The following is a 14,986-nucleotide window of genomic DNA, read 5'->3' as shown; positions in this document are numbered from 1 at the left end:
GCCTGACACATTAACTTATGCAATGCAAGAATGTTCCTAAGAATTAAAAAAGGAAGTGAATCTATTTCATATAAAAGAATGATAAAGATCAGGATAGGAAATATATTTAAACATTTCTACAATTAGGATATAATAAAAATGATTGTTTTTCTTTCAGTTTTCTGATAGAGGCTCAAAGGGTATTATTACTCTGAAGTGCCAAGACAGACAAAAAAGCCACCATTCCTCTCACTCTACAAATGTGTAAATCCAGATTAAAGGGCCACCCTTAGAACCTACAACTAACTTGCCTGATACTATACACATTTATTTCCTTGTTCTCACATGTGAATGTTTTTCAGTTATTTAGATATTAATTTTATATGTTAATTCTATTATAAAGTCTGTATACCATAAACAATGAACAAGTTTTTCCAGTTATAGTGGTACTTTTTCTCTCCCTCAAATTCTCAAAAAATGAAAATAAATCTTACTCCAAAGTTAGGATAAATCCAAATCATGTTTCATTTGAGTCCTGCTACAAATGAATACTCTGAATAAACTTAAAACTTCCTCAAGGACACTCTGAAAAAAGTCCATTTTGTTTCAATCCCATATCACAGCTTAACTTTTAAAATTTCTTGCTCAAATAATGCTATATTAATGCATTAATAAGTGAAACTTGATTCACTCCAAATCTGCTTCAATAAAACGACGTTACAGTTGACCACATGACAATACACTGACAAAGGAACTGAGAGCTTTACATTTATCGTGGACACACAGCGCCCTCTGCTGCACAAGATGAAGAAATGTCAACCAAGCTAAAAGCATCCAAAACAAACCAAAAAAAAGCATGAGTTTCTTGGAAATCAATAACTGACATTATTTTACAGTTTGTTTCAAATTACCATTATATAGATTTTTAAATTCTCTATATGTAGTGATGCACTTTCCTCCACACACCCCTACACTTCACTTCTTAGTCTGACCCTTTTAGGTCCTCATCTATACTTACAGGATAGAACAATGCATTGGAAGGAAGTCCCCCAAAAACCCCAGTGAAATGAAATCTGGGTATCTCCTTTCTCTCTACACCTCTCATACCAGAGAACTGGACATAGATGAATCAGTGGGACTCTGATTAAAATTCCAAACCAAAGGAGAGTCATAGCTTTTAAGGCTGTCCAAACTGGCAAATGAGAAGAACAGAAAGGTGTTTTTGAAAATGGGAGAAATCTGACTTTTCATTTAAAAATGCTCCATTAACACTAAGAGACTGTACAGTTACACAAGAAAATTTAAAGTTCAAAATATTTAATATTACAGTCTGTATTGAAAGTATAATGGATCCAAAATATACAATAGAAGATGTTCATGATATTCAAGGCATTTTTAACTACCAGCACTGAAATGTATTTCCTGCAATAAACCACATTTAAAATGCACCTTGAATATATAAAAGTTGTCTAAACTATACAAAGTCTATTTATAACACATATGTAATTAATTTAACTTGAAATTGCTTTGAAGTATATGGACTATTAGTAAAAGATGACTAGAGACACAAATACAGTATTTTAAGATAAGTTATAAATTTTTAAAAGTTGAAGAACACATTATACTTCCATTTGCCTCATAATCAGACTTTCCTTATTTAATCTCATTTAATTCAAGTTGAAACTGAAAAGATTTACCCTGGTGAGGAAGACTTACACCTGGATGAAACAATTAAAAAGTAGTTAAGAAAAAAATAACTCAAAAAAATTTCTGTTTAAAAAAAAAAAAAAAAAGAATGTACTGTGCCTCTTACCTAGCACATTTTAAGGAAAGTTATGTTTTTAAAGGCAAATTTGAAGCACCCTCTAGTGGAAAACTAGTAACAAAAAGTTAAAACTTCAGTTTCTGAAACTTTATAAATCAATTGCCATAAAACAAGTAGCTAAGAACTGGGCCAAAAAAGTAGATTAGGTACTCCTCTTTCCAAATCTTACTCTTAAAATATCCAAAGAGACAGAAAGACAGACAGACAGACAGACAGACACACACACACACACACACACACACAGCAGAGCAGTTCTTAAAGTCCAGGAGAGATAGTCTATTATTTATTAATTTAAAAATATATATATCTGTAAATATAATATCATAGATATATGTTACTCTATACATTACAGATTCTGTTGTGGTTATAAAATAATTATAGAAACACATGGAATCATTTTGGTAGCTTGATACATGTGGTTAAAAGATTCAGCCAAAAAAGAGAACACTACAGGAAAACTTCTTCAAAATTACAACTCTCCCCAAACACACTGTAGCATTTTATAAACAGCCTTTGCTAAACTAGCAAACTAGGTGAGAACCTCCAGGGCAATGTGGTTATATTCCTTTGGTCTTGATTAAAGCGATTGCCTGGCTTTGGCATAGACATGTTTCCCGCAAGCAAATTCTACCACAGATGATTTTTACATTAGTGATTTAAAACTGAGTACATGAAATGCCAGATTATGTAAATTAACAGGGTTTCCATTAATAATTAGACAACATACTATGCAATATGTAAATTCTTAGTATCACAATTTGGAGAAATACTAACAAAACAGAAAATGTCCTTAACTGAGAGACCATTTTAAAAAATAACTTAGAATCTATTTTCTGAGGAAGATTGAAAACGCTTGAATTATTTAGTCTAGGGAAGACAAGGCTCCACGGAAGAGCAGATGACTGAACACTGGTTTACTGACACTTTAGGTATAGTTCCAGGCTCTGAGGCATGGTGGCAAGCTGGACGAACAAGGTCCTTGCTCTCATGCAACCTGCGTGTTGAATGGGAGATAAGAAATCAACAAGCTCCATTAGGGTCAGGATTTCTGTGTTCTATGCACATTGGTATTCCTAGCACCTACAATAATACCTGGCACATAGCAGGTGCTCAATAAATGATGACTGAATTATATATTTTTTAAAAACTTCAGTTAGTGATGAGTAGTATAAAGAAAACAAAACAGCATAATCAATAGAGAGTAATGGGGAAGGGTGGAATGGCAGGCATGTTATTTCAGATTACAGAATTAGAAAAGACTCCTCCTCTTAAGCAAATGCCACTAGAACTTGGACTTAATAACCAACATCAGACTTGCAAAGATCTGAAAGAAGAGCTTTCCAGGAAGAGGAAACAAGGGCACTGGCCTGAGGCAGGAGTGGTCTGACATTTAAACATTCAGGCTGGTCAGTGTGGGCAAGCCACAGCAGCCATAGTCAAGAGGCAGATTTTATTCAAATCGTTTGGGCAAAAGATGTTGGTTTCAAATGGGGTCAAAGCAGTGGAAATAAAGAGTGTGTGTAACTTCTTGATCTATTTTGGAGGTGAGGAGTACACAGGATTTGCTGATAGGCTAAATATGTGAGATGAGGCCAGCCAAGAGTAGTATTAAAACTGTCTCCTAAGTTTAGTCCTTAAACAGCTGGGTAGATAAGGCTACTCACTGGGATGTTGGAAAGGGTGGTGAAGAGCAGTTGCAGACAGGTAGTGCAGGGAGGGGAAAACTTTTACAACCAGCCATATAATCAGGAGTTCGAATAAGTGGTTGTATGTTTTGGTTTGAAGCTAATAAAGCAGACTGAGGTAAAGAGCTGTAAGTTTGGAAGTTGTTTCCAGAGATTAGGTTTAAAGCCATGGGACCAAAGAGTTACTAGGAAGAGGGGGGCATGGAAAAGCAAAGAATTAAAGATAGAGGTTAAAGTGAGTTAAGTTTGATGAGAGTTTAATAAGAGAAAGAACATTCTAACCAGAGTTGTACAGAAAGAGATTAGACTACTTGCATTCATCCAAAGGAGGCATTTCAAGAAGCAAGGACTAGATGACCAGCTGGAGGGTTATTAGTAAAGAGATTCCTATAAGGGATGGGGGTTTCCCCTAGATGGCCTTCAAAGGTACCATTTAAAGGGACTTTTAAGACTCTATGATTTACCTTCACTTATACATATTATTTTGTTACTAAGTAGATTCCAAGGTAAATACACACACAAACACTGGCATATAAAACGTTTATGTACTAGTAGCCATTATATGTTACCTGTTTTTGTCAGTAAGAGGTTATCCAAGTGCCTGTCTCCAACTCCAAGTATATATGTAATCACACAATATCCAGCTGCAATAACAGTTAAAAAAACACACAAAACTGTGAAAAACACAGGCAAACCAGGTTATACGGAGCACTGAATATAAAAGCAATGTGTGCTACTTTAATTTTAATTTACTCACTACTAATTTTGATTTCTCAACTAAATTCTCAAATTAAATTTATAAGCTTTGACTCTATGAAGAGTTTATTATTTGAAACTCAAAAGAAATTACTATTTGCAACAGAAAAAAACATGTAGAATTTTGTAAAATTATAAAAGCTACTTGTATCAAAAGTGAAATCAGGTTTCAAGTCTACCACTTCTCCTTTCAAGCTGGACACATGTTAAAGATGATGGTGAAAAAGAACATCTACAGAAATGCACATAATGAAGTCAGTCATCCCACAGCCGTGCTGTCTACAAGGAAACGAAGTAAATGCAGGATTTAAAAAAAAACACTTTAGGAAAACAATCTAGAAGTGCCAGCAGATAGAAATTAAAAAAATTCGCTTAAGTGGTAAAGACATTTATGAAATTGACACCATAATCTTCTAAAGCATTAAGAAAAATTACATGACCAGGGCCAGGGGCAGTCACTGGCTCTACTTTTTCTCCTTTATCTTTCTCTTCTAAAGAGTGTGGAAACTTGGCATATGTTGAAAATGCTCAAACAAAATCTGAAGCATATTTCTTCCTCTCCCTTTCTCTCATTAGTAACCTGACGACAAATATAACTTGCAAAAATACATATTATTGTAACAGTATTTACAAAAATGTTTATTTCAGCCAATATGAAGAAAAACAATTAGACCACCTGTTAATGATCAGATCAACCCTGTCCACATTCAGTAAACACTGAAGTTCATTTGACTCAGGTTCTGAAGGCCGTATCCAAAGTCCAGAGGTGATTTAATTAATGGTTTGATCACAATATTAATCTTTAATTATTAAGTAATAATCACAGTTACAATTCACTGAAGCCTAGCCTCTTAGCAAAGTACTTTACTTTCATCATCTTTAACCCATCCTTCAAATGTAAAACCTCATGCTCCAAGGGTTAACGAGATTGTCCAAGGACAATGGGCTGGAATTTGAATTTAAGTTTGACTCAGAAGTCCTTGCTTATACCATTTTTGCACTGTTTAATTTCCTCCTTCCCAAAGTGGCTATTTTGATTGGTGCAACAAATTTAAACTGAAGTATATTTATTTAGAATAAATAACCATATTCTAAGTATAGGTAAAGATATATATTATCTATTTAAAAATATGTCCGTATCTAGAGAATGAACCATATCTAGAGATCACATACCATTATTCAACAAATGCTTCTAACTGTATCACTAATCTACTAACAATTTTTACTTAACTGTAACAAATCAGTGATTCTCATGATATAGTCTGTAGTATGCCAGGGACTAACACTTCACCTATGTAATATTCTATCTACGTTTCTTCCTTAAAACAAAACCAAGCAAAGACTTATGGGGAAGACTGTGCCTAGGTAAAAGACTACATTTCCCAGACTCATTTGCATGTATCTGTAACATATTGTTCTGCTAATTTTACTAAATGAGCAGTTTTCGAATATTTGTAGGTTGTATATATGTGTATATATTTCAAATAGAAAAAGTATTTATTAAATAGACTTATGATATGAAAAAGTTTTCAGCTACTATCTGAAAGTCAAGTAAAAAGGGTAGAAGATAATTCGGGCATGCAAAATATCTCATTTAATAAGGTACTGAGAGCAAGGTGTGGTGAATTAAAGATGGCAGCACATTTCTTAACATTCCTTTCATTCAAGGTGGAAACTATATTCCTTCCCCCAAAGTACCAGCTTGTCAGTCCAGCCTTCAGAAACCAACACTTTCTGCCTTCTGTCTTCTAGAACACTTCCTCCTGGAATCCAGCTCTGAGAAGCCCAAGCCTCAGAAAGGCCATGCACAGGTGATTCGATTGACAAGCCTAGCCGAAAAACAATATATACTACCTGTCTTGTGAGGGATCTATCACCTAGCCAAGTCCACAGATGACACATAATTTTTTCAGATCATAGAAAACAGAGAAGGTCTGAGAAAAGTGAGAAGGAAGAAAAAAGGGGGAAGGAAGGAAGGAAAGCAGGAAGCAGGGAGAGGACAGAGAGATACAGAAGGAGAGAGCAAGGGGGAGTGAGAGGAGAACACTTTTATTCTTAATATTTCAATCAGCGTTTCTTAGTCTTTAAATCTAACTACTGTGTATGTAATCATTTTCATGGGAAACATGGTCACATGTAACACATTATGTTCCGTTTGTGAAAATAAGAATTAAAAACAAAGGATTCTAATGGACACACACATTTTATTTCAGTGTTTGCAAGTTTCCTAGGAATATATCATATTTCTACTTCTCAGCTAAAAATGTATCATCAAGTGTCAATTTGGAGATAAGTTATGGGGTTCAAAATAATCTGGAGTACCACTTCACAGGCACAATGCTCAAAGTTAAAAATGTGGTGTATAACAAATCACTTTCTAAACCAAAAAGTGATGTTAAAGTTTAAATATAGTTGTTATATGTCTGGAAAGCCCTGCTCCCCCAGCTTTGATTGCTCAAGTATATGTAGAAATATGGACATAAACATAAACAAACATTTATATGAAACAGGAATAACGTACCATACAGCATTCAGAGCTCAAATCTAATGTTAACTCCCTTATTAACCCTCCCTTAAAAAAATCTAATTAACAAAACAAACAAAAAAAAAACCACCTCTTTAAGAAAATAAAAAATAATTCTCTAGAATGTAAACTTCATGAGGACAGGAACAAATGGTTAACATATAGGAATTAATCCCATAGCATGCTGCTACTTATTTCCAGGAATGGACCACGAGTACCATTTTAAAATACCATGAGAGGCACCCTCATAACACAACACTGTTATCTTAGCTCTTGGTTTATCGAAGCATACAGATTTCTGACTGAGACTTCTCTGGAAGTCTACTTAATTGCAGTTACTCAAACACAGGGACAATCTAGGGGGAAAGTAACAGATTCCAGGAAGAGATCATTTGTAATTATAAAATAGTTAAGTGATTGCAAAAGTAGATTCATTAAAGACTAAATCGAATTTATACCTCATTATTACTATTAATCAAAAACATTAATGACTTCTTTTACCAACATTTTATATGTTTTAATCTTCTCACAGTGCATTTTTGTGCCTACCCAAAATCCACATATTGAGATCCTAATACCCAAAGTGATGGTATTAGAGGTTGGGACCTTTGGGAGATACATAGGTAATGGGGATGGAGCCCTCATGAATGGGATTAGCGCCCTTATAAAAGAGACACCACAAACTCCCTAGCCCCTTCCACCAAGTAACACATTTTATAACAGGAGACCAAAGGGACTGAGACAGTATCTCAACATATTCTAAATGTATATGAATATGGCAATCTCAGAATAGACTACTATCCTTCATTCAAAAGTATCAATGGAAAGTAATAGTTTGTAAAACTTACCACAGCTTTTAACATAAGTGTCCATAACCTCAGCGCTGATGCCATAGGGCCCATTGTCGCTTGGTGCATATTTTCTAAAAAAGTTCTGAAAAGATGATATTTACAGGTTAACAAATTCAATATAATCCTTAAACACACTAGGCATTTCAGAACTGTAAATAATGAACATAGGTGTCTAATCCAAATTTTAGTCAGTAATTATAAAACCTAGATTTCAGGAAGCATGTTCTTCAGAAATAAGTCTATTGCTATGCTTACAAACTGTTAAGACAAAAGACACACAAACAAAAAAACATATATATGCTGTTACTTCTTCAACCCAAGGAAAATAATTAAATAAAATAAATTACTACTATATCTCCATACTTAACGTATCAGTTTGTTTCATCTTTCTCCTGAAAGTGAACATGAGGGGTTTTTGTCTGTTTTTAATTCTCCTGAACATGAACATGAGCCTTTTTTTTTTTTAAATTACAGTCAGCCCTTGGTACCCACAGGTTCCACATTCATGGATTCAACCAGCCAGGGACCAAAAATATTCAAGGGAAAAAAGGTTAAGTGTTGCTAACACATACTATGTAGCTAGGCATATTATGGTTACATCTGCACTGAACATGTAACAGAATTTTTCCCTTGTCATTATTCCCTGACCAACACAGTATAACAACTATTTACATTGTATTAAGTATTCAAAATAATCTAGAGATGATTTCAAGTATATGGGACAATGTTATATTAAAATACTATGCCATTTTATGTAAGGGACTTGAGCACCCATGAATTTTGGTATGCTTGGGGTTAGGGCCAACAGCTACTAAACACTGTTACCATTAACAATCTCAATAAAATTAAATCTAAATCTTTAAGTAATTATGATGCAGAGTGCTAAGAATTCTCAAAATTCAGCAGAAATTGATGGGTAGATAAATGTAAGAGCGATGCTGACAGAACAAAAGAATCAGAGGAGCACAATAAGTGCATTAGTGTCCAAAGAGTCTGAAAACAACAGGGGAAAATAGTGTATTTAACTTTTTTAAAAGGAAAACACAGAGTGTATTTAAAAAAATAAGCCTATCCTATGTTTTCAGCTTTTATGAAAACCCTGTAATTTTAACACTGGATCTATACCTAGAATATGTAAAAAACTACTATAAATCAATAAAGAAAGACAAAGAACCCAACAGAAGATGAGGAAAGGAAGTGAGCAAGCACTGCACTGAAGACATAAATGGCCTATACATTTATTTTAAAATGTTCAACCTCGTGGGTAATCAGGGAATGCAAACTAAAACCACAATAAAATACAAAAACTTAGAAGTCTGACAATATCAAGATTAGGCAAAGAAATGTAGCAAAGAGAAACATAAGAAGTGCAACTATTTTGGTAAAAAAAATTATCTACTAAAGTTGAAGATGCAAATAACCTATGACTCAGCTCAACTATAAACACAGATCAAACGTGAAACCAAGAATCAATACAAAACTGCATTTTACAAAAGTATAACTGCACAAAGCAACACAAGAATCAATAACTTTAGTGAACAATTACTTCAGTTAGAACCTATATTAAAGCTCTGCATATATTTTGTGCAATCTTTAGAACAATACTAGAGCTAGGTACTATTTTTTTTTAGCCAAATTTTGCAGATGCAAAATCTAAGGCTTGAAGATACTGGTATGTTAGGGGGTTCTCAGGCCTCGGATAAGTCTGGTTTGTTAGATGGAGTCACAGGCTCAACGTACAGTTGTAGCACAAATAAAGTTTATTATAGCAACAGGCACTCTCTGCCTAGCAACTACCAAAATGTTAAAAGGAAAGATAGTTGTTTGCTATATATTATATTATTTATACAGTATAGGCACAGCAAACCATCCTTATCAGTTACAGAACAGAGAAAATACACTGAAAGGCAAGTTCCCTGATACCAGCCAAGGCTTGACCTTGCAATGAATTAATCAGGCCTTTCTCAAGACAGTAGCCTTGGCCTGCTGCTGCGCTAACTCCTCTGCGCAAAGGGTTAAGCAGTCACTCAATGTTAATGGCTAGAAAGCTGCAGAGCTAAAGTTGAACCCCAGTTTGATGATCTGAACCTGACTTTTTAACCACTGCGCATAACTGCACCCCAAACATAAGAACAGAAAAACCATTTGCTCTGTCAAGAATTCAGAGCAACGCTTTTCTGCAAATCTAAACCCCATACCAAATTACTGGGACACATTAAACTGAAAAACACAAAAACACACTACAGCAAATGTCCCCTTATCAAGCCCCTGTTGTATTATCTTCCATCTCAGGCATATCAGTTATTCTGTGAGAATTACATACATTTTTCTTACATAGGAAAAAAGAAAAATTATATTTTAAAGATAACAAAAATAAACCAATAAGATGTAGTAAGAACTAATCATATATTGAAAATGTAAAAAATTTCCAAAGATACACATGGCTTAGTCGTAGGATCTACTTGTCTCTTCTTATGCTAAACAAAAGCAAAGAGGTTGGAAGGGAGAGCAGGGGTCTTGAAAAATAATTCTGTAAAACATGTATGAGCAAGAATATTACTATAGCACTATTCTAAACAAAATACTGAAATAATGAAATTGTTCATGCATGGTTAAATTATAATATTTCCACACTTTGAAATATACCCATGAACTTTAAGACATTTTAAATTTGTTCATCAATTAATTACTGATCTCCTATTACGTGCCAAGCATTATTTAAGAATCTGAGCATCTATATGTCCTGACATGAAAGCATTTCCAACTGTTAGCATTGTTTACTTCTAAGGAAATGAAAAAAATACTTGAAGGAAAACGGGTGATGAAAGGAGACTTTCATTTTTAAGTTACAAACTTTTATAAAGATTGAAATTTTTATAACAAGAATATATTCATTGAAATCTATAAATCTTTAAATAGATACTATACCTGAATGCTTCCTTCTGTATCAAGAACTTCAGCAACAGGAACTGATTGGATAAACTGCATGAAGCCTACACAGGAATATAGGCATAGCCTTGAGCAAGGTTATTGGTTAAGCAATAAAGATAAAGGTTCTGCTACAAATAACCTTCACTTGCTAATGTATACACTACATACCTGAATAACTTAAAAAGGTCTGCAAATACTATTTAGGTTTATACTGGCGGTTTTTTCTTGGGAATATGGAAACTTAAAAAAATTAAGCTAATTTAATCTGTATGTTTTTCTAGGCCAATTTTTATTGTCCTACATAAGGAACACAAAAATTTAAGAAGGCCAAACAAACTTCTTACATCTGGCATAAAAATTTATTTCTGTATTTTGTAGGTTTTTTTAAATACATATCAATTAAAAATGTCCATTCCACATTTAAAATCACTTTAAGAGCCTGGCCAACATGGCTCAGCAGTTGAGCAACAACCTGTCATTCAGGAGGAGATTGAGGTTCAATTCCCGGTCAGGGCACTGCCTGGGTTTCAGGCTCAATCCCCAGCAGGGGTGTGCAGGAGGCAGCTGATCAATAACTCTCTCATCATTGATGTTTCTCTCTCTCCCTCTCCCTCTCCTTTCCTCTCTCTGAAATCAATAAAAACATATTTTTAAAAAGTCACTTTAAGAAATCTGAAATTGTATAATATCAATCACTGAATCTTAAAACTGTATTGTTTATTAGCTTTTTTAACTCCATCTTCTGCTCTTTACTGGAAACAACAGAAGTATAAATCCTTTAAACTGCCAAAAAGAAGGGGGAGGAGATAGTATACAAAACGATGAGAAAAATCTGGGAACAACAGGAGTACAAAACAACAAATACAAGAAAGAAAAAAGTTGAGTGAAGGAAAAGATTTCAGGATCACAATTATGATCTGGTTTTGGTGAGCCTTACTCACAGTTATTTGCAAGCAAATCAGGAGATTGGATACTCTTTTAGAATATGAAATGTCTCATTCATTACTATATCGTAAACACAAAATAGTCTTCATTAATTCACTTAAGATTTTTATTGTTTTCCTACTATGTAGCAAGAACTTTGCCAAGTAAAACATAGAGCCCGGACCCTGACTTCATACATCATACAAGCTTGCAAGTTTTAGTGGGATAAATACTATAAAATGTAAGAGTACTACGAAAGGGAATAGTGCAGGGAGACCTAAATTACAAGAGAGATCAGAAGGCATCTGACAATTTCAGCCACGTTTTGAAGGATAATGAAAGTTAACAGGTAAAGCTGTGGAGGAAAGAATGTTAAAAAAGATAATGAACACAGCATATATGAAAGCCTTAAGGCTGAAATACCACAGTGCACTGGAGAACACGGAAGGTGGCCAGTATGGCTAAAGCCTCGGAAGTATGGGGAGAATGGAAAAAGAGAGGCTTCAGAGATAGGGGCAGGGGTGATGTCACACCCTGCAGAACTGAGGCTTTTTGTCTTTGTCCCAAGAGCAAATGAAAGCTAGTAAATCAATTTAAGCAGGATAGAAAAAGAGCATATTTGCACTTTTAATAAGATCATTCTGAGAGGAAAATGGGAAGAGGAATTAAACTATCAAGAAGATTTGGAAGTGGCAGGGGAAGGACAGGAAACCTAAGAGAGATACTTTTTGTTTCTCTAGGTACTTAAGGGTAAGAAGATCTAAGAGTAACAAGACTGTGGAATTCACAACAGGAATTAGACTAGCATTCCTAGGGAATCTTCCACTAAACTTTCAGAGGTTATTCAATCTCAGAAGGATGTGAATGTTATAGATCTCTATAAAAAATTAGTTAATTAGTGGCTTTTATAAGCAGGGCACAGTACAAAGCCACTCTGGCTGTATTAACTCTGAAATGATTCAGGACAGACTGCCATGTAAGAAAATACTATGAACTATAACCAGTTTTAAATGCAAAGAAATACACTATAAAGGTTTTCATTTTTCTTCCAAATATGATGTTTAATGATTTCAAAGAGTGGGAGGAAAGGAGAGAGAAAGGCGGGCCCACACAACTGGTCTTCAGTGCTACAAATGAGTTCAATCTCTTTTTTTAATTTTCAACAACTTTAAATTAAAAAAGGAAAAGTATACTGACTGGACATTGAAATAAACAATCACTATGTAAAATAAACTTACCATGTTTTGTACTAGTGGCTAATACTTTATAGGGTGTTAACTTCAAATCCAGATTTTCTTTCCGTAGCAGCTTTTGATAAAAAAAAAAAATACATTAACTAAATGTAAAGATTATTATGACACAATTTTACAGGCAAGTATTATAGCAGTTTAATATAAGAGATTCAAGAGGTGAACCTAAATTAAGGTTTAACTAAATTAATTACTTAACTTTCATTATCAAAATAAATTTATAAGCACTTTGGATGGTATGCCAAATTTTTATCTTATTCTAAATCACTGTCAGTAGTTTCCAATGAACAGGAGACTTTTTCCTACTAATTTATGCAGTATTTTTCTGCTCAAAGTATTTTAGACTCAGAAAAAAAAGAAATAAGAGCAAATATGTTCCTTTAAAATCCAGGGCTAGGGATGGGGTTTTAAAAAGAAGATCTAGTTGACTAAGAGGAAGGAAATGACCAAAATCCAACACTGAGAGAGCTTAATTGGGGAAACCGACTTTATAAAAAGAAACATATGCAGTTTCATTTTATACTCATCACAAGAGCCATTCTGCAGTGTTCAAATACAGCCAAATTTGTTCAAGGTCAAGTGGAGACTGCTGAGCTTTCTGTACTGTGCCTGAACGTTACAAAAACATTCTGTCCACACACAGTATATATACTAAACTATAGTTTTCTAAAATGAAATGATGTTCCCCACCAACATAAGGTTACGTTCACCTTGTCCATGAGTGAAATGATTTGAAGAATAAGCTGGTCTTGGCGTAAGTCATCCCCATGCTTAAATATAACTGGATATTTGCCTCCATCTTCTGTCTTAAAGAACAGCTGTGCGGGCATAAGGGCACTCTGAAAATAAGAATACTCCTTTGAAATTTTTATACAAGTTAATGTATGAAAATTTACTATACACTGAAGAAAATGCTGACATGTAAGATAAACAAACAGGCTAAACAGGACCTAAGAAACAAGAGGGGTTGGCAGCAAGATGCATTAGGGTGCAATGGAGAAAACAGTAAGCTAGCTAACAGTACAGAACAAAAATGTGCCAAACAGAGAGTCAAGAGCCCTGGCTTCTAAGGGCAGGTATATGACTAGCTTTGCAGCTTTGAGACTTACATTACTCTTTTATAAAATGAAGGGAGATCTCAAATACCTTTATCTCTTATTCTAGAATATCTGTATGTTTTCCCCCAGAATCTTTCACTTAATTAGATGAAATCTGACTTAGTTTAGGTATATGTTTAAAATCAACAAATAATATAATTAAATTCTCTTTAAAAACAAAACCTCACAGAGAGAAGAACCGTAAGACCATCGCTTTTGGAGGTAAAAGGTCAGAAAACTGTTCTGAGAGATAAGTCCCATTGGTTTTGATTACTGAGAAATTATATAAGTTAGAAATCTGGAGAAATTTATAACCTAAAGAAAAAAATGAGTGTGACAAGTAAGGAAAACAAATGATTATAATCTTAATTTACATAGGCCATGAGAAATAATAGCACAAAAAGTGTAACACAGAATGAAGAAACATGTGACAAAGCATTTACAGTAAAATGTTAATTACAGAATCAAAGTGGTAGGTATACAGTTATTTACTATAAATTCTTTTAATTTTTTTGTATGTTTAAAAACTTTCTTATAAATTGCTGGGGAAAAAGCATCAAAAATGCTTCAAAAATATATGTTTAGAACTTACAATCTCTAGTGCATTGAACTTTAAACTTCAAATTATCTTAAATTTGGGATATCCTTTTATCAGCCAAGGCAAAAATGTATTTTATAAATTACCTTGTGCTCTAATTCACAAAAGCTCAATTAACTGGGAGTGATCTTCCCCAAGATAAATGACATGCAAGAGGACCTTGGTTGTAATTTTCCCTTTCAGGTTCAGATCTGATTCTAAAATTTAGATTTCACCTGAAATCTAAAGCAAGCAGATGACCACCACAGAATAACTAATACTATTCCCAGTTCCTTAAGGGATTCACTATAATATACTCTTTAAAAATACCAAACACTAAGTCTGCAACCCTTTCACCCCTAAGGAGTACATCAAAGGACAGTAAGAATCCATGGATTCCCTTGAACTATGTACAGAAACCCAGTGTATATGTAAGCAGTTGGGTAACTTTCTAAAGTATACAAGGCATTCATGACACAAAAATGATTAAGCATTCCTAAGCTGGAACCATTACTCCTAAACATCAATTCAGAATTTCCAATGTTGAAATATTTTGCCTTTAAACGTATCCTTAAAGAAATCTGAAC

At 34.1% G+C, this 14,986-nt stretch overlaps 1 protein-coding gene across 3 annotated transcripts in view; it reads right to left on the bottom strand.

The window, feature by feature from the left end:
- PIK3C3 (phosphatidylinositol 3-kinase catalytic subunit type 3) overlaps window positions 1-14,986 on the bottom strand; it is a 110,281-nt gene that overhangs the window by 23,548 nt on the left and 71,747 nt on the right. For 2 of the 3 annotated variants that reach the window (XM_016225034.2, XM_016225036.2), the window contains exons 17-21: window positions 13,436-13,564; window positions 12,714-12,783; window positions 10,549-10,613; window positions 7,618-7,702; window positions 4,059-4,133 (exon numbers count right to left, since the gene is read on the bottom strand). In XM_016225034.2, the coding sequence (XP_016080520.1) occupies window positions 4,059-4,133; window positions 7,618-7,702; window positions 10,549-10,613; window positions 12,714-12,783; window positions 13,436-13,564 (424 nt within the window). The remainder of the gene's footprint in view (window positions 1-4,058; window positions 4,134-7,617; window positions 7,703-10,548; window positions 10,614-12,713; window positions 12,784-13,435; window positions 13,565-14,986) is intronic. The other variant, XM_016225035.2, reaches the window with a different exon arrangement.

Source organism: Miniopterus natalensis, chromosome 7, assembly GCF_054644295.1.
Source record: "Miniopterus natalensis isolate mMinNat1 chromosome 7, mMinNat1.hap1, whole genome shotgun sequence".
Classification (NCBI taxonomy): domain Eukaryota; kingdom Metazoa; phylum Chordata; class Mammalia; order Chiroptera; family Miniopteridae; genus Miniopterus; species Miniopterus natalensis.
The sequence above is the reverse complement of the archived record's forward strand: the minus strand, read 5'-3'. Positions and strand labels throughout refer to the sequence as shown.